At 42.5% G+C, this 27,997-nt stretch overlaps 1 protein-coding gene across 2 annotated transcripts in view; it reads right to left on the reverse strand.

Annotated features, from left to right (window-relative positions):
- The window catches only part of CDC42BPA (CDC42 binding protein kinase alpha), a 608,613-nt gene that overhangs the window by 453,066 nt on the left and 127,550 nt on the right, over positions 1-27,997 (reverse strand). For both annotated transcript variants that reach the window (XM_069233802.1, XM_069233803.1), the window contains exons 2-3: positions 24,858-24,949; positions 10,971-11,054 (exon numbers count right to left, since the gene is read on the reverse strand). In XM_069233802.1, the coding sequence (XP_069089903.1) occupies positions 10,971-11,054; positions 24,858-24,949 (176 nt within the window). The remainder of the gene's footprint in view (positions 1-10,970; positions 11,055-24,857; positions 24,950-27,997) is intronic.

A 27,997-nucleotide genomic window follows, 5' to 3' on the forward strand; every position in this document is an offset into this window, starting at 1 on the left:
CATCATGCTCCCTGTCCAATTTCAGGAAGAATCTCAAGATCTGGATCTTCAACTGAGACCTTGCAACCTCAGCACCCGGATACCCTCAGGGGTGATACAGTTGCTCTCAATAAATACTGATTGATTTATTAGAAAGGGTATTGATGGCACCTTCATGCAAGTGCTTTGTTCACTAAAGGTTGCTATCAAGTAGGTGGAGATGTTGGTGGGTGGCAGATGTTAGAGGGATCTGTTTTTTGTGTTTTTGTCAAGTGATCCATTCATTTTCACACACCAGTCCCTGGATGTGGGAAACTTCTTTGGACCCCCACGTGATTGTTATCTAAGACTTACAATTATCGAGTGAATAAACACCAAGGTTCCAGTGACTCAGTCTAGGAGAGCTAACCCTGCCTCATGCATTGCTAATTTCATTTTATGTCCATGATGGTACATTGCACACCCAAAACACTTTCCCAGGTCCCCGCCTGTAATTTATGCTTTATTCATTTCTTTTCTACTTCAGGGGACAATTTATTTGACTTAACATGGGTCAGGTATGGATATTATGAAAAATACAGCATTTATCATAGATCTAGGTCAAGAGCAATATAGTGCATATTACACATATTTCCATTCATATTTGCCAGTTAAAATAACTATTGTTCCTGTAAATAAATATGAAATAAGCACATAAAATAGAGCCCCCCTAGACTTTAGCTTTTAAACAGAACCAAGACGAAATCCAAGCTCCCCACTTTGGCACCTAAGCTGCATTCTTGACTCAGTGTTTTTTCAATTTTATGCAGCAGAGGTATCAACGTTACAAATAAAAAAACGAATTATTTTCAAGTTGTAAGCCCACACAATACAGAACGTCCCCAGATATAAAATATTAAAATAGTCCTGGCATGAATTGCTAATAACTTTGGGCACTTCATGTCTAATGAGAGTTTTTCAGGAATGGTTCTTATCTGTTCGGGAGTTCGATGTAGGGGCTGCAGCTCTTTGAGACACTACTGAACTTATGTTCCTTTGATAAGATGGAAGGCAAAGTTAATTCTAAAGTTTTTACTTTAGGTAATGTGGGTACGAGCTAATGTAGGTATTATGAATAGTATGGGCTATGAACCAACCCAAAGTAATATTTTCACACATCATGGCCACAATACAGATGGGGAGAAAAATATAGTTCAGATTTTCACAGAGAAACAGGCAGGATTAGAAAAGAACTACCAGGCAAATGCTGGACCTTTCCTGCTATATTAGCATTTTTTTAATACGGTGCCTAGGAACTCTGATGCAAACACACCTTGCAGTGACTGTCCTGGTAGAGACTGTGGTCTTCATCGATGCTAAGCAAAAGCTATCCTTTTTTATGGTCCCCTTCTACACCCAGAGTCTAATATAGTGCTACAGTGCTAGTCATCATTAGGCAAGATAGCATGAGGAGGAGGGACAGCGGATGAACTGTTAAGGGCTGCTTTCGCCGACCCAAACACAACCCTTCCAAGCCTATTTCTCGGTGGATATTACAACTCAACACCAAAACTTTACCATCTAAGTCATTTATTTATTGGATCACATTGACCATCCCTGAAACACAAGTACATATAGGTAAGCACAGTTTAAAAAATATTTTGAGCTAACAGGCCTATAATCATTAAATTATCGCCCCACCCGGTCAATTTATGTGTAGTACCATGTAGGGCTTTATTTTCTCCCATGTGACCTAGGGCACTTATTACTCATTCAAGCTAGAAAATAAATTGAATACATTTGAAAAACAAACGTCATTATTTCAATAATTATACCCATCACCTAATCTGACCATATGGTAGGATTTTGGTCTTTTAGCCTTGCCTTGTATTAGCAAATTCCTACCCACAACAGAGCGTATTCTTAAATACTCTTAAACACTGCTCATAAAGATCTCCTCTTGTCATACTTCTTTTATCTACACAGTTAAATACTTGCTGTGGATTTGACAGATATGGTAACTCCAGGATATCGTGCATTCTAAACTGCAATTTTTGGACATAAATCCATACAGAGGAACGGGTAAGCCCACAAGAATTCCTGTCCAGACCTAAAACAATGATCCAAGCCAACTGCGGGGGAGAAACAAAGTTGATAAAAACTAGGAGAGCAGAGGAGACAACACCCTTCAACACTCTTATCCTTGCTGCTAAGAACTAATACTGAGACAACATCATTATTAATGCACAAACCTAAGCCAGAACCATCACCACTAAGCAAATGCTTCATAGAACCACCTAAGCATGGAGCAGAAATTCAATTTTTGCAGGAAGCTGTGAGGATCGCAAACAATGTTTCACTGCCGGAAATGCAATGCCGAGGTTGCCAAGGGACACCTTTGATTGCCAAATTAACCTATTTGTAATCATCAATCTAATTTCATCTTCACCTTCAAGGCTCAGGTTGGACAGGTTCAATCTACGGTCTCCTCCTCCACAATGGTAGGAGGTATGTCACCCACTCCCTACAAAGCTTTGGCAACACTACAAATGCTTGGATCACTCTTATGAGGACAAGTGGTCAGTATGTCCGTAGCACACAAGTCGGACTCCAAGTCAACACTTAGCCATGGAGCTGAAATTGCAAACTTCACATGCTTTGTGCACATGAAGTCTAGAAGTCAAACATGCAAGGAAGCACGGTTATCAAGCGCCTGGATACACTCTTGGTGATTAGTGCCCTATGCAAATCAACACAGAATAACATTATTAATTGTTCAGTTCAAAGCACTATGGTGAGATCAGCAGATGAGCCAAGTGAACATCGGTGCCAAGGATGGCAGAAGCAGTAGCAGATGCTTGTGATACTCCAAACTACCAGCATTTGGCATTTTAACCTCAAACCATGTACCTCATAATCACTTCCCTTGCTGCCTTCATAAAGTCAGGGCACAATGCAGTGCTAGCAGAGATGGAATCCAGTGGCAAAAATTAAGAGGGCCAGAGGTAAGAAGACACAGAGCACACACATCTCGTCACAGTGGTCTGACCCCTGCGTTGCAGCCACATTAATTATTAAAACTAAAAGCAGCCAACAAAACCAATAGCAAAGGCTGAACCGCACTTCACTACAGCAAAGTTGGATATCCACACCTGAGCTCTTGCAAAAACAATACAAAATGCCTGCCGCAGTGCAAACCAATTCAAAAAGTAAACATTTTGTGTACACACTAGTTAAAGAACTACATTTTTGATGACAGTGTACTTTTCAGATTTAAAATAATCCCTCATGCATTCCAATGGAGGCGGAAGGATACAGCCGATAGAAATAAATCAGAAAGCAATACTCCTGTTCCTCCTCTCACCAATTGATGAGTGTTCTTGAGTTAATCAAGCCAATGGCTGAAAAGGGCTGAGCCAAAGCCCCTTAGAGTATGTACACAACACAATATGTATGCCATACACTTCAAACCTAAAAATTAAGCAGGTTGGATGTGGAGAATATACTTCGGAGTCTATTTTAAACTTTATTAGTCCAGGAAAATGGAGCCCACGTCCCGTTCCTCCTACTTCTATGATTCCAACCACCAGCTAACTTGTAGGACAGTTGTTAGAACACCGGTGAAGAGATCCAACTCTACATGAGCATCAACGCACACGTAAGTATCCATACTACACTGTCGAGTGCTTAAACGCTGCAGCCCATTTGGTCCTTAGTACCAAAGACATCAAGAAGTATTTCAGGAGGTATCACACATCCTTACACTGGTTCACAGATGAAAATAAGGTATTTTCAAAGCATTCTCTTGTTATCTCCTTCCTAACTTCAGGAAGAGCTCACACATGGAAACTGAGGACTTCTGACGACCCCTGAGCAGGGCCGGACTGAGAGCCAAAAGCAGCCCTGGCAACTTTTGGCGGAGTAGTCCCCTCACTGCATAGTCAGTCTCAGGCAGCTCGGTTGGGCTGCGCGGAGGTTTGTGCTTAATTGGACTTGCCCACTGGAATTACTGTGTGTCCCGTCCAAGCCTTTAGTGAGATCGGCCCCAATAGGTGAAAACCACCACCCCCTTCCAGTCCACCGGGGAAACGCCCGATGCCCGGTATGGCCAGTCCGACCCTGCCCCCGAGCGTGGTCACACTGGAATGGAGATTTACAGTAATCAGGCCAAGGGAGTGGAACCTCCTTCCCTTGGTGATATAAACCCACCCACCTGAGTTTCACGAGAGCGTCTCTTTTCTAACTAGAATTGGGGCCAGTTCAGTCTGCAGACATCTTTAGTATTGTTCTATGTTTTTTGTTTTTGTTTTACTCTGCCAGCGAGGCTAACAACAAATACCTTTGGGTAATGGCGTACAACCGTATAAATAAATAAACAAAGAAACTAGCAGATACATAAATAAATAGTAATTGTAGTTACATGTATATAGCGCTTCCTACCCCCTGACGGGACCCTGAAGTGCTTCAAACAAATAAATAAAACTACCTGTCAATCCCATATTTTGGGCACAGCTGTTAAAGGGCGGGTGTTGTACAACTAAATCCATGCAGTAAATAACTAATAAAAACAGAATAAGAATCGTTATCAAGATGCAGAGCATGAGCTTCAGAAGTCAGACTAACAAGCACAGAGAGTGGTATTTCTGACATTTTCCAACGTTAGATGACCTATTACCTTTATCTACCTAGCACGAAAACAAAATTTGATAGCCCAGGATAATCAACTAACATTCCACATGTTCACAGAAGTTTCATGAAAGTTTAGGAAAAGTCTCGCTCAGGCCAAGAAATGAATGTTAAAAATAGTTCTGGGGCTTGAAGGTATTTAAGTAGATCTCCCAGGAGCCCACTTTGGTTCTCTCAGGCTGCACAGATCTACAAGGAGGAACTGCAGATGTGTTCCCACTGCCTGCCTGCTTCATTAGCACATAATGAGGAGATTACATTCCGGGACACAATTACCATCCGAGACGAGACTTCTCTTTCCCAGACCGATCTGGGAAACAACGTTTTTTTCACTCCTTACGCAACAAGTTATCATAAGACGCACCATAAAACTGACCTAGAGTATTCCAAAATCCCTGTGTGTAACTGAAGGAAAACATATTAATGATCTTATGCATTGCGTGCATTACATATGATTGTGCAGTTAGGTCACAATTACCTCCCGCACAACATTGATTGATTGCAAACTGCACTTCCGTAATTACCGGTACCATGCAGAAACTTCTTGTCAGTACCGTGCAATTACAGTGCATGCTGAGTTTAATGAGCAGAACTCCCCACGAAGACACAGATGCATGGGGTTTATCGCTCCCATTTACCACCTCTCTAGGCAGGTGGAATATTGCAGGGGTGGAAATCTTGTGGGGCAGAGAGGAGCCTCTGTGGGGTGTGGGTAGGCAATGGGGCTGGGGCTGGAAGGGATTAAGGTGGTGGATCAGGATGGCGGGTGGCAGGTTGGAACAATCCATGCTCCCCGAAGACATAGAAGGGGTTCATACAGGAGCCGGGCTGCACTTTTGGCCACAGCCCCTGCTTGATCCTTGAGAACATTTATGGAGCAGAGTTCCCAGCTGGTAAAATCAGGCCTGGTAATAACACCCCCAGCATCCAGGTGCAGAAAAACAGAGCCAGATGTGTTCTGCCGAGCGATATCGCTGACTGGGATACAGCTCCAGCCTCCTCATGATTGGGGCCTTAGCAGTGAGGATGGATCTTCCATAATACCTTTTCAGGACAAACCACAACCACTTAGGTAAGTTGTAAATGCTTGAGCAACACTCAACCCTAATAAAAACAAATGTAGGTGCTTCCATTTCTTCCCGTCTCCATTTGCACGTCAGACCCAGTATAGTGATGTAACTACTAATAGCAATGCAGCAACTCTAGACTTCCTCCTATACGAAATTAAATGAAGGTGCTCTGTAGACAAGGGTTGTGGGGGACATTTCTGCTGGGATCAACCCATTCTTCTCAAGATATTAGGAGGCCTTTAGATGTCATGTCCATTTAAGTTCAAAATCTACAGGAGTTTCGTAGAAGACAAATGTGTGTGATGAAATGTTCATATGAATTGGTGACCAATATTCATCGGTAAGGTGAGATCCATTCCAAATTTTCAGGACACTAGTATAGGATAAATTTACACGCAATTAACATGAATACGAATTTGCTTACATACTAAGTCCTTAGCCTGAAAATATGGAAAGGATGAGGCCTTTCTAGTTCAAAACCACACACACTGATCTAATAGTAAACTTTAGCTCTTATAGGGTGATTGTATCACTCTTCATAAAAGGTATACATGCCTGCCCCATTTACAGTCACCAAAGAGGACATTTGTCTACGAACATAATGAACATATCATGCACAGACTAAGCCAGAAGTAGATCCAGGGGTGTGGAACCCATGCCACATTTTCCAAAATATCCAACCAATATAATCTCACAATCAATTTAAATGTAAGTGATTATCCTGAAAATCTGGCACTGGCTCGACCCTCCTGGACCTGCTATGGACATCCCTGTTTATCCCGGGTGACAACTGATAAAACAATAGCACCCTCTCCTAATTGATATTGCTCATGATTAGTAATAAATCAGAACTGAAATTATACATTTGCACTCTCCAGAGGATGCAGCAAAATGAGTATGAAAATAATAAGATGATCATTTGGAATTCTCATTAAAATTAAATGGGCAGATATAAAGCCTTCTGATACAGCCAGGAGTGTTGTACTTGATCCCTTGGGGGAACTGCACACTTTGAAGTCCTGGCAAGCATGGTTTCTTGCAAGTTCTTAACCCCGTGATCAATTCACGAACCCTCTGTGGTTCTCATAAACAAGAAGAAAGCAAAGATAAGGTGTCTATAAAACCAATCACTAAGTACAGCCAACAAAACCCTCAATCAGTTCCGAAATTAACACAGCTCAGTCCATTTAAAAGAAAAGCTTTGGGAAAGCCATCAGGTCTAGCCTGTGCCTTGTCAAGCTGGGGCAATGTTTACATTTGTTCTTGGTATTGCAAGTAGTATGGATCATGGTGCAGTTGTACCAATCACTACAAAATTAAAACATTCCTAAACCCCAAATTCTTCTGTCTGTAGTCCAATCTATATTTTTATGACTCCTAGATTTTGGAAACGATAGGCTGATTGGGCTTCCAAAAAGAATGCTACCAGCCCTCAAAGCTGTAGTACATTCAGCTGCAAGACCACTGCCTGGGGAAAAGAAACTTGATCACATCACCCTTGTGCTAAAAGACTGCCACATGCTTCTGAATCAAGCATGTATTAAGTTCAAAAGAGCATGCATCATCTCCAAGGCGATCCACCTTCAACATCCACAATAGCCTGCAACGGGCCTGTAACTCTCGGGTGGAACAATACATCTAAGATGCAAACATAATCTGAGATTATTTCTGCACAACCTTTTTCGGAAGGAGTCCCAACATTATGAAATTATGTTCCTGGAAAGGTCGGGTGTGAAGAAAATCTGCTTCAATTCAAGCGAAAAACTGAAAAATCACTTATTCAATCCCTTCTTAACAAATTCATCTCTACCTCTTACACGTCCCTATAATTTGTTCTCTTGTAACGTGTTCTTTCTCCTGCAACACAAACAAGACTGCAATTTCTTAACCTTCTTCCCCTCCCCATTACTCTTCCCACTTCTCTCTGCATTTCTGGCTTTTATTCCACACTACAATTGGCGTTTCACTACATTAGACCGAGAATCCAATTGCTCTATTGTTGTTAAACTTTAAAGTGTATTAAAACTCTTGCAAGGGTAGAACTGCACTATACTGATTAAAAAAATTAAAATAAAGTAATCAGAGAGTCCAACAGACGAGTGACAAAGTTTCAAAGGAGTGGGAAAGACTGTGCACCTTCCAACATGGGAGTTCACAGAGGTGTGCAAAATATTTCACCGAAATCGTAAATTTGTCAATTTCTATCTGCAGAGAAATTTTTCTCATGGAACGGAATCACTCGTTTTTTCTGAATCTGTTTTGCTGGGTGAATTTTATGGGATTTTGTAGTATTTTGTTGTTCCTGCAGAATTTCACCCGCAAAGAAACGAATGAACCAGCGCGAACTATGCAAAAAGGCATGAACCGCTGGAATGTTATACAACTGAGAAAATGCTAAAAGAAATTTGTTGCATTTTTTCACTTCAGTACTTCACATAAAAACACAAAACGCCTAGGTAGTCAGTACCACAGTGAAAAGAAAACCCTTTACCCAAATCATTTAATGATACAGGCCATGGCAAGAAATTATCCGAAACATACTAAAATAGGAAAACGTATTGCAGAGAACTGAAAAAATATTGCTACTAACATTTATTTTTAATATGAAGTCGGCCACACAAACAACTTGCCACTACAGATGGTCTCTTACCTACAAAAAAAAATCAATGGCACAAACTCAGTCTGTCATATAACTTTATTCTATTTTCTAAGAAAAAAAACATAGGAGTATAAAAAAAAAACAAGCACATAACTTCCTAATCATCCATAACGTATCTCCATACACAGAGATCAATGATACAAGATAAAAAGAAATGTAAAAAAGCATCCATTGTGGATTGCCATATACTAAAATCAAGAATACAATGTAAAGAATCGACAGTGTCTCATCTTAAAAATTATTTAAAAGAGGCCAGGGAGAGATGACAGCATCATAACTTCAAAACAAAGGCACAGGCTAGATTAAACCAATGTCTAGAGCTAAAAATATCTGCCAGAAAACAAGACACACAAACACAGATTTTGGTTGCAGATAAAAGCTGCAAATGTAAAAAGGCAGGTCTATGCCACAAACTAGTTTTACAGCTCCCTTTACAACAATTTAAACAAACGACAATCTCGGTACATCATGTTAGCAACAACCTGGTCCTTCGTTATGTATATAATTTTACCTAATAAAATCTAGAATATTTGAATCAATGGGCAAAAATGTATTTCACTCTTTAGAAGTTCTTTCTCAGCTTTTGTACAGCGAAATTCGAATAACTTGACGTGAAAGAAGCAGCAACAAAAACTTAATCAAAGTAAAAAAAAATATAAAAAAAAAAAAAAAAACTCATGTTCATGAAAGATCTGACCTGTGTGGGTCTGCGTGGTCGGAAGACATCTTGCGACTAGGCCAAGAACCACTGGCATTGTCCTGGGACCAACAGGCTTCTAACTCACAGAAACAACGAGTTAGAATAAAAAATAAAAAAGAGAACTCCCAATTATTGAGTCATATGCCAAAAAGCAATGCACAATCTTTAGTGGCACGCAAGGATGGTGGCCACTTAGAAGATTGCTCTCCTTGAAGAAATGTTGAAATTCCCTTTCCTTCCTCCATTTTTCTTTCAGACTTTTTTCTCTTGATCATTATTTCTGTCTTCTTCCATCTTTCTTTCCTTTCTTTTTTATTTCCTTCCACCTCTTTATGTGTCAATACTCCCCTTCCAGCTCTGTCTTTTTCAATCATTTCTTAGGTTTCTCCACTAATCCATTTTTCTCTCCATCCACATATCCCTGTGTCAGTCCTTCCTTCCGTTTCTGTGCCCCAATCCATCCATCATTCTCTTCACCCATCTATCAGTCCTTCTTTCTTAAAATCCATCTATCCTTCTCTCCATCCACCAGTTCTACTATGCCTCCATCCATCCCTCAATCTCTCTCTGCTTTCAATATTCTCTTGTTCCTTTTGTTCCCACAGTGCAATCATATTATCTTCTTGCAACGGTAGTTATGAGCATCTAGTTTTATATTAATCAGAACTGCTAAGTGGCACCCACCTCCACAAAAGCTGCTAAAGTGGGGGTTCATGCCACCCCAGCACACACATCTGATAAAGATTCTGGCAAAGAGACCAAACCCTCAACAGCACCACTTACAACTCTCACCAAGTTCAAGCAAACATTTGTTATGAGAATTTTCTATTTACAATTTCAGTGTTCTAATCGAATTATTCCCTGTCAAGCTTTCTTTATTAAGGACTGCCTACTTAAGTAAAGTACTTCCTAAAACACCAATATTTATAAATACCACAAATGAACATCTCTGAGCTCGGCTCCCCTGCTTGCAGCCACTGCCTTCCTTGTACAGTGCTTTTCCACATATTTTGTCCTGGTTTGCAGTTTTACTCTCAACTGGTTCTCTTCTGATATAGACCATTATGGTCACATCAATGGTTCACAATAAACGTTTATCAGCTGAAGACCTGCTCCCCTCGCCTGAAGATAGCACCGAAGCGATTACCCAGAAGGCACACTCCATGGTGATGCTGAGTCTTCCTATGATGTCTGCTGTAAGCTTAGTTCACAATGCTAAAACACGCTGATCTAGACACCACGAGTGCTTATTTTGTTGTCTACACAAAGTTTAGGAAAATCTCAGATTATCTGCACCAGCCCTATATTTTATTTAAAAGTGCAATGCTGTTCTCTTTTGTGCAATGACTGTTGGGATGCGTTGATGGCACTTTGACAGGATGGTAAAGGTTAGAATATCTGTAGGTGCTGACTGCAAGAGCAAGGACTTCAGACAAACAGATGAGTTTCTAGGTTAGTCATAAACTTCAGGAAAAGAGGCTGTAGTTAGAGATTCAATGGGTACATGCCTCATTGTCCCTGTAAAAGCTGTGTTCATAAACAATGCCTTCTTTACAAAATACAACTAGAAAGTATTTATTTAGGGAGTTTTCTGTAGCGCTGGCAAGACCCAAGGGTATCAGAGCGCTTTACAACAGTACATGTTATCAAACACATCCATTATATACAGGTATACTTTCACATAATCATGAAGTTGGGGTGTAGGCAGGAGTGGGTGGAGGGGGGTGGGACTTAGGGTGATGGGTGACTCTCTAGCTGAGATGTTGCTTGAGGAGGAGTAACAAACAGTTTAAACACAAGCTGAACAACCTCTAGTAGCAGTTCAGTTGACTCGTACTGCATCTGATCACTCTATCATCAGAGAGGACAGCACTACTAAACCTTCCCGTTTCCTTACCTCGGCTCTTTTAAGCATCTCCCATTTATTCAGTATTTTCATTGCAAACACCTTATCTGCGTTTTTCAGTTTCACCACAGCAACCTGGAAAGGAAAGCAATTGGAGATTACAATTAACAGACGCCTGCGTGTACATTACTGCTATATCTGAAAATATTTTCGAAAGTGGTCAGTGTTTGCGCACTTGGACCGCTGTCACTTTGCTGGCTTGTTTCAAAAGGTTAACTATTTTATATCTAATGTTACCTTTTTTTTATATAATGTACATTTGTCAACCACTTGGCCTCTTGGCGCGTTCGATGGAGATACAGTCTCCGCGGATAGGTTTGTTTAAGGAAGTACCTTTGTGTGGGGGAAGGTGGGTGGTATCAGTATACATGCCCTACCCTAGATGAGTGAGCTTGGTGCAGAGTTGGTTTTGGACATCCCTTGCACTGAACTCCATAAACTACAGCGGTCCTCAAAGCACAAGTTTCTTCCATCAACAAACAGTTCTTTCAGTCACTTACTATAAACACAGTTTTCACCAGCAGCCGTCTGGTATTCACCAGAGGGACAATGCATGCTGATTGCACTACATGCACTGAATGCAATGACCGCAAAAAGGTGGCCAATGTTTTAACTTCCAAGTTCGACAAACTGAGCACCACTGAATTGGGTAAAAGCAATACATGTGTTAATTGCTCACTCCTGCATGTTTTTCTCAAATTAAAAATTATTTTCTAATAATTTGGATTCCAATCACTTCCAACAGCCTTGAAAAAGCCCCAGGAAAAGAGCCTTTGGGGGGTAACAAGTGTTGGCTGGCCGCAATCAAAGTATTGGAACCTGTTGGAAACATATCCTCAAACGACATATTCCGCCATCAAAAACAAGAAGCAAAACATGTAATATGAAAGTTTCCAGAAGGACTCTTCTTTAACAAGCATTTTGAGTGCTGTTTTGGAGAGCAAAGGAAAGTATCAAACAATGCTGCAAATAAAATATTAAAGGACTTTAGGCTCACAAAATATGGCAACAGCATCTCTGAATAGTAGTTTTCTTATACTATATATTTTAACATTGAAAATGGAACCTCTGAAAGGATAAAGAGTAAGGGTGTAGATGCTTTGTTAGACTAGTAAACTCAAGCCCCATTTAACATGGGGCTACATGCGCGTTCTGAGAGTTTTTATTTCTTTATATTAGAGTTTTATATAGCGCTGGCAAGACCTTAGGGTATCAGAACCCTTTACAATAGTACATGTTCACAACAGATCAATCATATAAACAGTATAGCTTCCCAGAATCACATATATTGGAGTGTAAACAGGAGTTAGGTGGAGAAATCGTGGTGGAGGGGAATAGGTCTTGTGGGCGATGGATGACTCGTGATGTTGGTGGAGGAGGAGGTCCTTTAGCCGCTTCTTGAAGATCTGGAAAGAGGGGTTTGTAACCCTAGGAGCAACTAATTGGGTTATCATCTCAACAAATAGTATAAATCACAGGTAACAAACTACTAATTGCTGTTTAACATAGAGGTAGAAAATGCAAAAGAAACCACCAATCGCAGCCAGACCGTTGGAGCCCTGTGAACTTAATGGATGACAAGTAAGCAGCAGGAGCCTCGAATTCTCTGAACATTGAAGGTTTGCATCACAAGGTCACCCTCAATTGCACCGGGTAGATTAGCAAGCTATCTTCAGCCCCAGTGTCAACAAATGATCTTCTGATTTTCTGCAAAAGAATTTGACAAGTGATGGTCGCTGGGGACATGTCGGGCAACATACACAACCTCAGACTCTGTTGCAGTACTTTTTACTTGTAATGGCCCATTGAAGGATCACATCACAGCGGGCTTCTTCGTGTAAAATGAACAGAACATTACCACCAACATCATTGTCTTCCAGCCTCTTCTGCCTAGGCAATCGTTTAGCTCATTTTAGGGATACAGGCTGGGAGTCGCCGGAGACTGCCACCTCGGCCCTAAAGAAAGTCTCTACAGAGGAATGAAAATCAGGGTCTGTTTCACAGGTGAATGTTAGCCTGCTTGCGTGCCAATAAGATCAACCAAAGAACCCTTTCTCATGGTTCAGCAGGAATGATTCTCTGAGAAGGCATCTGATTGATTGACGTTCCAGGATGTGAAATGATGTGTGTTTTGTGCTACTTCCACAAGCAAACAGATCTAACTTTGGAAGTACCATGAATAAAATATCAGAAACACTGCCTCACTTTGAAATTCCACGCATCAGGGTTAAATAGCAGCCTGCAAAGCACACCCCCTTGTGTGCTCTAAGTTATTGCTAGATGAGTACCACAAAAATGTTATTCTTTAGCCCTCATGCCCAAAGCAATAATGGCTTTGTGCAGAGTGCAGCAAATGGGTACTCTGCCCCCATAAATTAAACCACTGCAGTAGTGCAGATCAGTAGATTAATCTCCATTCCAAAGAAAGAAATATCTTCAAACGCAGTATGCGAGTGTTCAGTTGAAAGATCCATGAAACGTGGGTCCATGTGGGTTAGAAGTGACTCAAACATATCTGGAAATGTTTTAAGATATTACAATTGAAAGGCCATATTGTAGAAAGGGGGGCCCTAAAGCTGAAGGTTCTTCTTGAAGGCCCAGCTCTCCAAAAATAAATGTGAATCCTTTTCTTGATTTTGGGCTGAAACAAGAGCAGATGAGCATGGTGCGTGTGGAGCAGTGTAAAGCAAAAACCCAGAATGTAATAGGCTATTTTTTCAAAGTTTCCTCAGGTATCACCTTGGGAGGGAATCTGCACTTAAAAAGTCAGGAAGCATCCTGCAGGGCTACAATTATCTTCACTGAGAGAAGCCACCCCACCACTGATCCCAAAACAGCCTCTCCGAATAACAAACCCAAGGTCAAAAACAGAGCACATTGGTCATTAGTAGTCTGAGACCAAAAAACACATATGTTCTTGCCAGAAGGTTTTTGGAACACCTTAAAGTTATTAAGCACACTCCAGCCAGTAGTCCAGATGAGGGTAAATATGGAATAGTAATGCAAGAAAGTTGATACCACCAATATAATCTTGTTGAGGCCTCAGGATGCTGAATTAAAAGTAAGTCCCTTTCTTAGAAATCTGCCTACCTGATGGGGTCTTGGAAGCACCCTTCTTCAGGTACACAATGGTGCTGCAATGTAAGGGCAGACACGCTATAAGCCAATGGAACCACCTTGAAAGACTCCCTGAGCATGTAATATATGAAGAGACAAATGTCTAAGATGGAGCAGAGACCCCCAGATGTTTGTCTACTGCAACGAAACCGGTATTAACCCTTCAGTTAATTTCTGCATGAAGACTCAGTAATATAAACCACCTGCCCAATACCAGGTGTTTTAGGATCTTCAGAGCTTGGGAGAAACTAGTTTAGAAGAAACACTTTTCATCGAATTTCCCTCCTCTCTTATTAGGGGGGGACTGTTTCAGAAGCTTGCCTTTGCATAGGTCCAAAGCATTGTGGAAGGGAAAGGCCTGCCGGATACTTCCCTGCAAGAATTTTGCTCTTGGCAGAGCAGTGAACTTGCACCACCATCAGTGCTTGATGATCTGGGGAGACTGGAGGACGCTGGTGGTGTCCAAGCACTGGTACCGTTAGATCCATCACGCCATTGTTAATCTCATCCTGATGTCCGGCTGGCTGAAGTTGGGTCAGAGGTACCATACGTCTGCAGCTTAGGTCACGTTTAACAGAAAGATGACAGCCCAACACCTTTCAGCTCTTAGCTCACAATGACCTTCACGTGCCAGATTGTATTCAACCTTTTCATGCAACCCTTGCTAAACTACTGTATCAGATGGGGGTTTTCTTCTATATGTGTGCAGACAAAATACAGTAAGTCATCTGTTTGACACAATATTTACATTCTGCTAGCAGAACTGGCTTTTCAACCAATCTGACAGACTTCATCTCTCATCTGGTGAAGGATGTGATTTATTTTTTAAATCTTAATCTCTTGAAGTCTGAGCTTTTTGTCCCCACAAGCAACCTCTGCAGTTGCAACGCGGACACCTACCAAGCAGTAATAGCTCCCCTAACTGCTACTTCAACAACCTTACACTTGAAACATGGATTGCCAAAGTCTTCATCTGTTTCCTCCAAATAAAACTCCAGATTGGACTACGGCAACTGTGTCTACCTAGAAGCACCAATCAAACCATTGACTGCAGCTGGTTCAAAATGTGATATTGACGCTGTTTAGGGGTCTGTCCGGGCCTATTATCCAGGTGGTCCTCTGCACCCCGAGCGATACCGAGTACTCAGTACAGCTGTGATTAGTACCCAGAAGAGCATCAGTCAAACCCCCCCGACGCTCCTACAGATATACGGTATATCATGGAATGCAATCCCGGTTCCACATCCCCATTTTTATCAGAAGTTCTCAAAGTCAGAACAGCTACCTGCAAGGTAGACCCGCAGAGGCCTGGAATATGTCCCTGTTAGCCGGCACGTTCCTACTCATGCAGGGCAAGTAATCACAGCCTTCTGACAACCTGCCTTTTGTAACAAGTCATTTTTCTTTGTTAAGTTTCCAGTAATGTAACCGTTTGTTGTCATTTTAGCTTTTCTCTTCTCTCAATGCCAAGAAACTATGCAGCCGGGTATTCTAGAAATAAATATTAACAACACAGGACGTCTGGTATTCCGATCTCTTCTTACTGCCAAACCTATTCGGTCTAGTGTGGAGAATGGAAATCCTGAAACCCAGGCAAAATCTCGGGCCTATCCCATTCTGGTTTCTAGCCTGAAAGAACATACAATGTTAATGCCAGTAAGATCCAGTGAGGAAAAAAACAGGAAATGACATCATCATGCATGAATACCAATATAATCTAGTTTTGAATGTCATTTGAAACTAAATTACTTCTTTGCAGGTTTGGCCCCTCGATGGCACTTGTGCATGTGGAATATCTATCCAACCAGTATTTCTTACGGGAAGTGGAACAGAAAAGGCCAAATTCAGACTCTGTAATGAACAGATGCCCGGGTTCCTGGGGCCGCTCAACCTTGGAACACAATAATGCTTTACTTTTCTGGAGCCTTACAAGCAGAGGAATGCATGGCATGTGCTGATGTACACTTTTAGGTCGGAACCGTGTTTTTACTGGCCTTTTAATAGTTTCCCACATTTCCCACAAAGAGCACTGCAGCTTGGCATGTCAACAAACGGGGACTGCTCCTCCCTAGGCGGAGGCTCGGCATCTGCTCTGAGCAGACCTCACTCCTGGCAGGGAGCTCAGTCAAGGAAAGATTTCAAGGACACATGTTTGACCAAGACGCACCGAGGAGGAAGCCGGAAGAAAGAAGGGCCATCCATGCAGCTACCGCCCAGTAATTATTCCATGCAAGCATCAAAATGTTGAATCATGCACCTTCCTTATTAAAGGAGGGTCCGGGGGGAGGGATTGTATAATAAGCATTTCTGTAATGTATTAGTTCTGCCTTTAACAACGATCGTATGAGTTTAGTAAAATTACATATATAATACACTTCTCATAGTTGCTTTCAGTCAGTCCTTCGCAGGCATTGGCCTGTTGTGTCTTTCACATTTGCCCCCCACCCCCAAAGAGTCTGCAGCATGGGGAAAACAGCCCACTTCAGTCGTCTGCTAACGTTACTGTGACTGACCACAATCTGCCCTTTCACGAGGCGTGTACACACACACACACACTGACCACAATCTGCCCTTTCACGAGGCGTGTACACACACACACACACACACACACACACACACACACACACACACACACACACACACACACACACACACACACACACACACACACACACACACACACACACACACACACACACACGTTCCCAGAACGCCAGGGGTTGCTATGGCAATGTGTGTTTTAAAAGACCAGAAAATATTTTTGCTTTTAAGCATTTTCATATTGGCGGGGGGCCCGCTGCTTACCAACAATAACATTTTACAAAAGCAGTGACGAAACAAACAAGCATTGGCAGACCCAAAATATTGGAGCCAACACCATACGTGTTGGTTTTGGTAATGTTTGGTAATTTATCAACAACATAGCACGTCGACAGGAAATTCTCTACACGCACAAAGAACATTATTAGTGTTGAGTGTATATTTGTAGAGAAGGTGATGGATACTATACAACGAACAACATAACAGAACATACATGTAAAATATACGAGGGGACAAGCTTAGTGTGGATTTAATTACGTCGATTCCATGATGAGAAGCTAGTCCTCGACAGCAGTTTTGAAAGATGTGACTCGAGAGTGCACTTCTAAGTTTTGAAGTCAGGGCCGGCTTTGGGGCGGTGCGATCGCACCGGGTGCTGTCCTGGGGCGGGGTGCTGTGTTTAGCAATAACTTATGAAACTTGTGATTTCAAAGCACCGGCTGAAAAGTTCCTTGTGCATCCAGCCTTCAGGAAGCAATTCAAATGTCAAGATACCTCTTGTGATTAATGTTCCTGCTAGGGAGAGAGATGGAAGTTTTGTCTAGCGGCAGTTTTGACTCACCAGAAAGTAGCACAGAGAGTTAAGGTGCCTGCTGCAAAGAACAGAACTATATTTTATGTGTGCTAGCTGAGTGGATTAGTAAAGTCAGCCTTTACCAGCCCTTTAAAACAAATGAATGTATGTGAAAGGGGGCTAAGGAAAGATGAGGGGCACATTTGCCGGGTGGTAGTGAGGGAATCCGAGGAGGTGGTCATGGGGTGGGGGTGCCAAAAAAGACTGTCGCACGGGCGCAACCAGAACTGAAGACGTCCGTGCTTAAAGCTGTGCATGCGGATCTGGGTGGGACTCTGCAGCTTTTGCTGGAACGGCGCAAGTTTAATGTAGGGATTCAGAGAGATAATGTGGAGGGGCTATTTATTCATTTGAAAACCAGGATCTATGACTTTTTTTTTTAAGCTAAGAGCATCTGGGAAGATTATAAAGGGTCCTCCTGACACAATTTAGAACCTTTTCCAAAGGGATTACAGTAATTCGCTATGGACTAGAGAGACAATCAGTTTCTTGGCTGTATACAAACATGTGTTTGATCGATTTTAACAATAACAGGGGCCTGAAAACATGATTGTGTTTTAGCACCCGTTATTTAATTTGTATGTTCCTGATATGGGATCGGGTCTGGTAAATGAAACAACGTGCCCCTTCAAAGTTGCAAATGGGTACACATTATAAAATGTGCAGACAACACAATCTTGCCGTACTTTACCAGTGCTGGCTTACTGCACTCCCAAACTTATCTGCTGCAATATTGCCTAGACCACTAACTGGGAATTATTTTCAGGAAATCTAATGTGACAGTTCTTGGTAAAAAAACCAAAAAAAACTGGAAAATCAGCAAATGGCCAATATTGAGCCACGCAATAGGCGGAGTGCCTACCTATCAGTATTTGGGTAGGCATGAACCCAACTCATCTACTTTAAGCCAAAGTTGTCTTCTCTACTATTTGCTATGAATGTAATTTATAGAGTTACAGAGCATAATTTACCAACCAATATAACAGGTTATAAGATCTAAATTTAGGCCAAACACCTCATATGGCAGTAGTTCCCAATCTGTGCGCCGCAGCACCCCAGTGTGCCATGAAAACGAGCCAAGGGCACCACGAACAGCAAAAAGCACCAAGCACACAGTTTGGGCCCCCTTGAATGATGGGGAACACCTCTGTTGACCTTAGCATACCGGCAGGAGCCAGCTCTGAACTGAGCCTTTTCCACGTTGCATCCCTTCTCAGTGTCCTGGAATAAACTGGTGTCTTGTGACAGGCCAGCCTCGTAAAAACCATACATTTTGTTCAATTATGGGTGTACTGCAGTAAATTAACCATATCACCTCTGTCACAACTTAGAAAGAAAACCTAGTGTACTACTTCCTCAAGGTGGATCAGGCCTTCCAATAAACAAAGGTATCTATTTTTCGGGAACAAATTCACCCACTTCTACAATTGCAGTATGTTTTTAAATTAATGAATAGATGCATTCAGCTCTTTATTCACACTAATCACAATAAATCTTTATTTCTCTTGTAATCTGTGAACTGCTCAACATTAATATATTTTTACAATTGATTTATTTAAATCACAATGCTTGCTGCCAAGATGAAAGGCAAGTCACAGGGCATAATAGCAGCAGCCTAATCAAGGAATTAAAGTTTCTTTTTTCTGGTGTACTTCTCAAGAAAGAAAATGTGAGCAGTAATGAGCAAAAATGTAGGGCAACATTTTTATTTTTTTCATGCTAGTTTAGAAGAAGGTTGTATTAGCAAGGGATAATTTTTTAAAACAAAAATAGTTTAATAAAATTCCATCTCCAGACCCCAGAGAATATTGTTTCTGACTTAACCAAATGAAGAGTTTTATTAAACAACTTTGAGATTTAATTTTGTTTCATATATGATTATTATACCTTCACCGGCTTCTTCCCAATTATTTTCAGGGAGAAAAATGGAAGTACTCCCAAGGCCTGGCTTACATCCCCCCACCTGCCAAATAAAATGTAGCATAATGGGGAGCCGCGGCCAACAGCCAATAGGTCAAGGGAGTCTAGGGTTGAAAAAGTTTGGAACCACTGTCATATGGCAATGAGACCTTAGGATGAAAGTTTTTAAAAGGTATGATCAATCCCAATGTAAACTATGTAGTATTCTGTTTGGATCACCTAATTCTGTGGCACCAAGTCAGATGAGAAGAGAAGCTGGTTTATACTGAGGAAATTGTGTTATGGAGGCTAATTTTGTTCAGACGTGGATGTGTACTTGACATGCAATGGAGGGAATGCTTAAGGGCCTCTTATGATCAGATATTGAAATTTGGGTGACAAAGCCGAGCAAGAAGTAGGCAAATTATCAAAAGGTGAATTGAGCATACTTGGAGTCACTCAGTTGGGGACACAAAGGACCACATATTTATATTTTAAATCACTAGTGAATATTAAAACAAAGAAACTGCCTTTTGAGGCTGACTTTAGAGACCTGTTATGGGGGAAGCACTTAAAGTTGGTGCAAGATTCCCATGTACAAAGTCAGTGCCAATTATACATGAATATTCCTGCATCAAAAGTCGTAAAGGTAAACTTTCCAACTAGGCCTTGGGTTACTACTAGTGGGTGAGTTTAATTACAGCACCTTAAATGCTGATGGTCAGGATTTTCAAAGAATTTGTGGACGTATTAAGATCCATATTCCTTCAGCTAAGGTTACGGTCATGTAATTAATACATAGCTTTGTTATGTTTATGACCTTGATTAATAGAAGATTTGAACAACACTCAGCAATGAATTTATGTGAAGGATATCATTCAGAATAAGCCCCTGTTCTATTTGAGTGAAGAAAAACTTTCCTAAGAAGAACCATATGAGTTGATATTCACCTACACTTCTTGCACGTCCTCAAATCTCATCTGGTCAGAGAAAGCTCCTTGAGGGAATCTCCTTCTCCTGCCAGAGTCACTAAGAAAGCACACCGGCCTACCATCCTTTTGGCCCTGCCCATCTATGGCATGAGAACTATCACTACCCTTCCCTGTTGCCAAAGAGCTAAAGGAGAAGTAAAAACATGCTCAGATTTGTCAAAACAGAAGCAGAGAAGAAACTGAAGGTCTACGAAGACCTAGTTATTGTTTCTCCATCCATGAACATGGCATTTTTTATGAGGTACGAGGCATGGGTGGAGTCTTCAGAATTTAAGCAGCACGAACAAGGCAAGGGCCTGAATATACCACCCAACAGGAATTCTGTTCTATCTCTGAACAGATGAAGTGTCACAGCAAAATAAGGCAGAGGAGGTTATTGTCCAACTGTTTAGTTCCATCCAAGCAACGTAGGCCAGACCCTAGGCTTCCATTCTGTCAGTTAAGGTTTTGCTGTCCATTGAGGCAATTATTTTCCTTTTGCCGGACACCTTTAACTGGTTCCTACTGTTCTGGGTTTATAGCCCAATTCGTGAAAGAACACTTTAGGGCGTGAGTGATCAATGCTGTATTCATTAAAGGATTTCACAATATCCAGATTAAATAAACACAATGAATGTCAATGGGAATCACTTACACAAACACTAGTTAATCTGAAACCTCATGTTGGGACCAATGCAGGACTTCTCAATTTAAGGGGGAAGCTCAAGCCTGATCTCTGGCCAGAGCTAATGTTAAAAAGTTCCAATGACCGTCTGAGGCTTGCACTCCTTCCTTTCGTCCCACTCCAGTGAGGGAAAGACAGGAACTTCCCATTTATCATCATTGGTCACAGATATCACACCACTTCAAGGGTGCTGGCTTCACACCAGTCCCAATAACCGCAGACAGGACCACTTCTGCCAAATTCAGCTCTTATAGCTGAGAGTCACATGCTCCTCTAGGTAGGAGGAACAGAACATGGCATACCCTGTGGTAAAGTGGATGGATTCTGTCTGATCCTTGATTAGTACAATTTGGGATGGTTTCACCTGACTTAAGGACATTTAATTTCATCACCAAGGACTTAGCCACGAGTACTGCCCGCAATGTTGCCTGATGTTGACTAGATGGGCTCAGTAGACTTACAGTGGACTTTTTAAATTCCTGGGCACATGGGCCATTGACCTAGCCTAACTCTTTTCATGATCATATCTAAAATGGTTCAAACATATGCTACCTCCAAGGTAAATTAAATTAAGAAAAAGGGGAGCACCTGCTATTTTCAAAACCATTGAGACCTCGGCGTGCATTATCTCCCACAACATCCTCCTTTGGAGTGTAGCCAGTCTCTGCAGGTGCTTAGACACACCACATGGCAGAGAGGTTTAGCAGGACAGTGCTTGACTATAGATGCCGTTGAATTACTCTAACCTCAAAGCGCAAGAACCTGCCTTCCCAGGTGCCCATCAGATGTTTAAGTGGGTGATATGGGTCTTCTATGCCTTCTTTTGGACTTCAATGATTTAAGGGCAGCTAAGGTTTTCAATCATCTTTGTGGCTCTGCCCTCATCTCACCAGGTCTAGTACTCACAGCCCCTCCACCACCATCAACTACCCTCCTCCTGGCAAGCTTCACAAATCAAATCAGGGTTTATAAAGCGCAACTACTCACCCATAAGGTGCTCAAGGAGCTAAGGTTTTTTTTCCCTCTGAGCTTCAGTTGAACAGCCAGGTTTTAAGGTCCTTCTGAATTGAGGGAGCAATGGTGACTGCCTGAGGTGCAGGGGCAGGGTGTTTCAGCTCTTTGCCATGAGGTAGGCGAAGGATCTTCCACCAGCTAAGGTCTTCCGTATGCGGGGTACGTTGGCTAGTGCTTGTTGAACAGAGCAGAGAGGTCTTTTGGGGGAGTAGAAGGTGATGCGGTGGTCAAGGTAGGCGGGTCCTAGGATGTGGAGGGCCTTGTAAGTGTGGACGAGGAGCTTTAAGGTAATTATTTTCTCGATAGGAAGCCAGTGGAGGTCTTTTAGGTGACTGGAGATATGTTTGCGGTGGGGAATGTCCAGGATGAGTCTGGCGGAGGCCTTTTGGATGTGTTGTAGTTTCTTCAGGTTCTTCTGGGTGGTACTGGCATAGAGAGCTTTGCCATAGTCTAGTCTGCTGGCAGCAAGGCATGGGTTACAGTTTTGTGGCAGTCCCTTAGTATCCATTTGTAGATCTTCTGGAGAAGTTGGAGTGTGTGAAAGCAGGAGAATGCAACTGAATTGACTTGGCGGGTCATGGTGAGTGATAAGTCCAGGATGAAGCTGAGGTTGCGTGTATGGTTTGTTGGGGGGTGCCAAGGGTCGATGGCCACCAGCAGACACTCCAGGCTGATGTGAATAGTCCCAGGATGAGGATCTCTATCTTCTTAGAGTTGAGCTTCAGGCAGCTGTCCTTCATCCAGGTGGTGACGGATTCCGTCCCGTTGTGGAAATTTGTCTTGGCGGTAGTAGGGTTTTTGGTAAGTGAGATAATCAGCTGGGTATCGTCGGAATAGGAGACGATGTTCAGTCTGTGGTCCCTCACAATCGATGTGAGCGGGCCTTGTAGATGTTGAAGAGTGTGGGGCTTAGGAAGGAGCCCTGTGGAACTCCGCAGCTGATCGCCATAGGTTCTGACAGGTAAGGCGGGAGTCTGACTCTCTGTGTTCTGCCAGACAGGAAGGAGCTTATCCATTGAAGGGCCTTTCCGAGGATGCCACTGTGTGGAGCCTGGAGCAGATGGTGCGGCGTGAGACCATGTCGAAGGCGGCCGATAGGTCCAGGAGGATAAAGGCTACTGTATGGCCGCGGTCGAGGGGTAAGTGGATATCATCTGTGGCTGTGAGGAGGGCGGTCTGCGTGCTGTGATTGCTCCTGAAGCCTGATGGGGAGGTATCCAGGATGGTGTTGTCCTCAATGTGCTTACGGAGCTGAGCATTGATGGCCTTCGCGATGAACTTGGCTGGGAAAGGCAGCAGAGAGATGGGGTGGTAATTCTTGAGGTCCAGGGGGTCGGACATGGGTTTCTTCAAAAGCAGGCAGATTTTGGCATGCTTCTAGTCCTCTGGGAAGGTGGCTTTCTCTATGTAATATTTGAGTGTGTGTCGCAGCTCGGGTGCGATGGATGTGTTGGCCTTGTGGAAAATGTGGTGAGGGTCTGTGGTGGTTTGATGGGGCAGATCTGGGGGGTTGCTGGAGGGCTCAGAGGGTCTTGGGATCCGAAGCTGCTGTATATGTCTTTGATTTTACAGTGGAACAAGTTGGCGAGCCTGTCGGCGAGGTCTTGAGATGGAGGGATGCTTGCTGTTTCTGATTGTGGTTTGGCAAAGTCTCTGACCTCGGCGAAGAGCTCTTTGGTGTTGTGAGAAGGGGTGCTGATACAGTCCTGCAGGGCGGCTTTCCTGGTGACTCTGATGAGGTGGTGGTGGGATTTGGTGGCAGCTTTGAAAGCCTCAAGGTCTTCCGGGGTCTGGCCGTTCCTCCATCTTTTCTCTAGCCGTCTGCAGGTGCACCTGGAGTCCTGGAGTGCGGGGGAGAACCAGCTAGCCTTCTTGAGGTGGTGTTTAGCTGAGGTCTTACGAAGAGGTGCTAGGGTGTTAGAGCATTTGGAGATCCATTGGTAGAAGTTCCATGCTGAGATGTTAGTGTCTGCTGTGAGGGTGGGGAGACTTGCTGAGGATGTTGGAGAGCTGTTCACAAGGGAAAGTCAGGAAGATAATTTACTTATCCTTAGGACCACTCAGCCTGAACACCTGGTTGACTTGCTGCCATGGGGTGTCACCCACGGTAAATAAGCCCCTTACTTGCTTTTTGATACAGATTATGTCCTTAACCAAATATACCTAGAGTAATCTGGTTAGTTCATACAGAACTTATTTGGCTGCCAATGGAATCTAGAGGAATGAACTAAGAAATATTTTCAATCTCTATTTAAAGGTGTTACCTAGAAAACAAAGATAGGGAGGAAACTGTGGACCACATTAGCTTATGCAGCATCTCATGAAACCAGAGCTCCGCTACAGCTGAAGTGGATGAATGCAACCGAAGACCAGTTCAGATGACCATTTTACTATTAAAAAAATTCTGTGTCTTTTTAAGGTCAGCAATTATTCAGCATGGCAGGGTGGACTCGGGATTGTATCCTTCTGAGCTCCAGAAAATCAAAACAAGCATGGATTCTCAGTGATGCATGTAACTTCACTGTGAAGCACTTTCATTTAACAGGCATCTTATACACTCTAGAATACTCCATCGACGTTACTCAGTTTACTACAAAGGATGGAAGGGTGCTGAAGCTACTCAGTAGAGACATGATAAAATGTTAGGATTATGTTTGGTGAAAATGCATCGCAGAAATTAATTGTGTTTAAGCCAGGCATTGATTTTGAGTTTGAAAGTTACGTACATAAGAAATTTGGAGCAGCAGAGAACATCAGTAGAGGAAAGGCATCCAAGACATAAAAACAAAAGTTCTCACCTCCCCAAAGGCTCCTCGACCAATCACCTTCAAGATTTCAAAATCCTCTTTGTGTAGTCGCATCTGCTTCACTTTAAATGTAAAAGGCTTGGCTGGAATACAAAAAATAAAATGGTTAGCATTAAAAAGTAGAACTAAACATATATGCCAATGAAGTTAAACCGTGTATTTAATATATCAATCAGATTAGAATGCTATAAAAACATAAATTGACACACGCAATCTCCAGTAATTCCCCTTCGGACAGAGAGCGGGGCTGTTCCACTTCCTGTCGATATGGAAATGATCAAGATCTGACAGTGCTCCAGTGAAGCACACACACAGCACTGGAACAAACAAATCAATCACAGTTATGGACTAGAGCGGAGCCCAGTTCAAGAATACTGAAGCCAATGGGACTAACTATATAAACTAAACCTGCTTTAAAGCAGCCCAGACCCGATCTCAGTCTGTCAAAGGTGCGCTACGTATTGAATATTTACCATTGCATGATTTAACCCCTCCCCCAGGCCAAGAGGCAGGGGGCTTTAAACAGGACCACAGAACAAAAAGTTTTAAGGGGAAGTCCATTCAATGCGTTTCTTTGGTCACTGATTGGCCATGTATACGTTTTGTTTAATGTTGTACCATTTGTGACGCTCAACACAGGAATACCTTTATTGCGAGCTGGCTGGTGGGGGGTGGGGGGCCGGGGAGAGTGAAAAAGAGAGTGTCTCTCTCTCTCGGGGGGCTGGGGAACTTGTAAGTGAAATTAAGGGGCTCTCACGGGTGAGTAGGTGTATGGTAAAGTGAGGATTAATGGCTGATCATGTAAACAATAGAACATTTCCAGTTTAAATGAATATTTAAATAGAATTAGCATCATATTTACTGATCACACTCATTACTCTTCAGCTGAATGAGAATCCTTATAGCATCGTTTTTAACAACTTTTTAAGTGTTCCATTAAAACAGATGAACGCAGTGTCAAGTGCGAGGACACTCTAATGCTCCCATGCAAAGGAATATGTTTAATGAATAAAAGACTGGGTTTTGCAAAGTTTGCGAACTTGACAAGTTTTAAAAGAAGCAATTAGCTAGACAACGCTTGGATAAAAGTGTGCATGCAGTTGATAAAAGCATGCTTGCAAGTGCTAAGGGCCAGATTGATGAAGGGCTTTTCTCTGTTTGCGACTAGAGAATGCCTTTTGGTATGTACCAAGCCCTATTTGCGATTCGGTAATCTACTACCGAATTGCAAATTGGGTTTGCGATTCTGTATTACGAAGGGGCATGTGTAGGGAGTCTCTTCCTAATACCAAATCGCAGTGGTATGTGCCAATGGGCGTGGGGTGGGCGTGGTTAAAAGCGTACAATGCTTACAACAGGTCAAAGCGCTTGTGTGCTCGACCTGAAAATGGGGGTAACTAGCGTGAAACTGTGCTAAACAGAAAAGTGTCCCAATCATTGAAAACCGTCCGCCAACCCTACTGTTTCCATTTCATTCCTGATCACTCCTGACTGCATCTGTCACACCAGTGCTCACTCCTTGACCACCGAGTGGCCTCTGTGTCCCACTCCCTGCATGCATCTCATGACATCAGTATCCCACACCCACCTTTTCAAGTTAGCCAAAACAATCAAATAAAATTCAGGATTATTCCACAAATGTTTTTGCTCCAGTACTGTCAACTGTTTCCCAGACATAACTCATCCAGATCTTTCAAGTGAGGTGCTTGAGGTCTAGACAATGTGAGAACGTGGAGGGAGAATAAGTCACAGACAGACTACATCTGAGTCAAATTATAAAGGCAAGGCTTACTCACTGCGAGGAAGTAAAGCGCTAACATACGCCACTAGATTCTGAATTACAAGTTTAACCACAATGGCTAGTGAGTATGCAATGCATGCTGGTAAGTGACTATCATGAGCCTGCAGGGCGTCTCAAAGAATTATAACTTTCGCTGCATGTCAGATGAGCTGCCAGTCACAAGTCTGATTCTGGGCATGGCCAACTCAGCCGTTCATCGTTCCAAGGTCCGTTAACTGAGCACCATTAATTTGAGTAATAGTAACACCTGATATTTACAGCACTTCGATTAGGCAGATGAATGTTGTGAAGCACTTCATAAAAAAGGATCACTGAATGTACCTAAACCAAAACAACAGGTTAAAAAAGGTCTGATTTTCAAGTAAAAGTCTTCTGTCACAATATACATGTTCTAGTCATCCTGTATTTAAATAGATGTCATTTACTGGGTTTACTCTCCTCGATGCTGTTTACTGCAAGGTGGGAAAACCAAAATTGTAACTTTTGTTGTTATTTTACAATTTACTTAAAGTATAGTAAAGTCTAGAACAGAACATTTAAGCGTTCTGCAATTACAATTTAGGCATATCACAAATACAAAAAGAAATATCCACATCCAGTCCTGTTGCAAAACAAAAGGAAAAGTATCGCAGCGGTAGCTGTAGTTACCAAACAGGTCTAGAAATACCCATCACTGCATCTAATGCCAAGCGATACTTCATGGGTGTTGCTGTCCTTAATTATGAAGCGCAATACCTATTACAATTAACTACTGCCTGTAGCTGAGCATGTCTCATACATATACTTAATTTGTGTGAAAGTGAGAAAACAGGGGTGTTGCACAAACCTCAGATCTATGCCAGGTTTCCACATCAGCTATTGTTCCACTGCTCTCACCAGATTTCTACCAGTCGCATCTCCAGCCTTTGCGAGCCATGTGCAACTAATGTATCAGGATAGGAAGTCAGCAGCTCTACCCTTCCTCAGACATTAGTCATGAGTCGCACAATAATCTAATTAGCCCATTCAGGCTGCTCCAATTGTTTCTCATTTGAGATATTAAAAGATGAGCGGAACCCAGAATTGGAAGTAAGCCCGAGGGATACAACGGAGACACTGCAGAGACGCGTCTGAAGGCGCGAGTCAGCCCACATCAGTCATCCCAGACTGAGTCGCTGGACCGCCTTGGCAGAAGCCGCGAGACTTCAGTGATGGTTACTATTTGAGAAGGATGGGGGTCCATCAAAGAGACACGAAAGGCCTGGAGCAGACCAAAGGCGAGGGAGCTTGACAAAATCCAACCAATGAGACCTGCCTGAAACGTCCTGAGCGACTGCCTTGCATCAAACGA

This window comes from Pleurodeles waltl, chromosome 5 (assembly GCF_031143425.1).
Source record: "Pleurodeles waltl isolate 20211129_DDA chromosome 5, aPleWal1.hap1.20221129, whole genome shotgun sequence".
Taxonomy (NCBI): Eukaryota; Metazoa; Chordata; class Amphibia; order Caudata; family Salamandridae; genus Pleurodeles; species Pleurodeles waltl.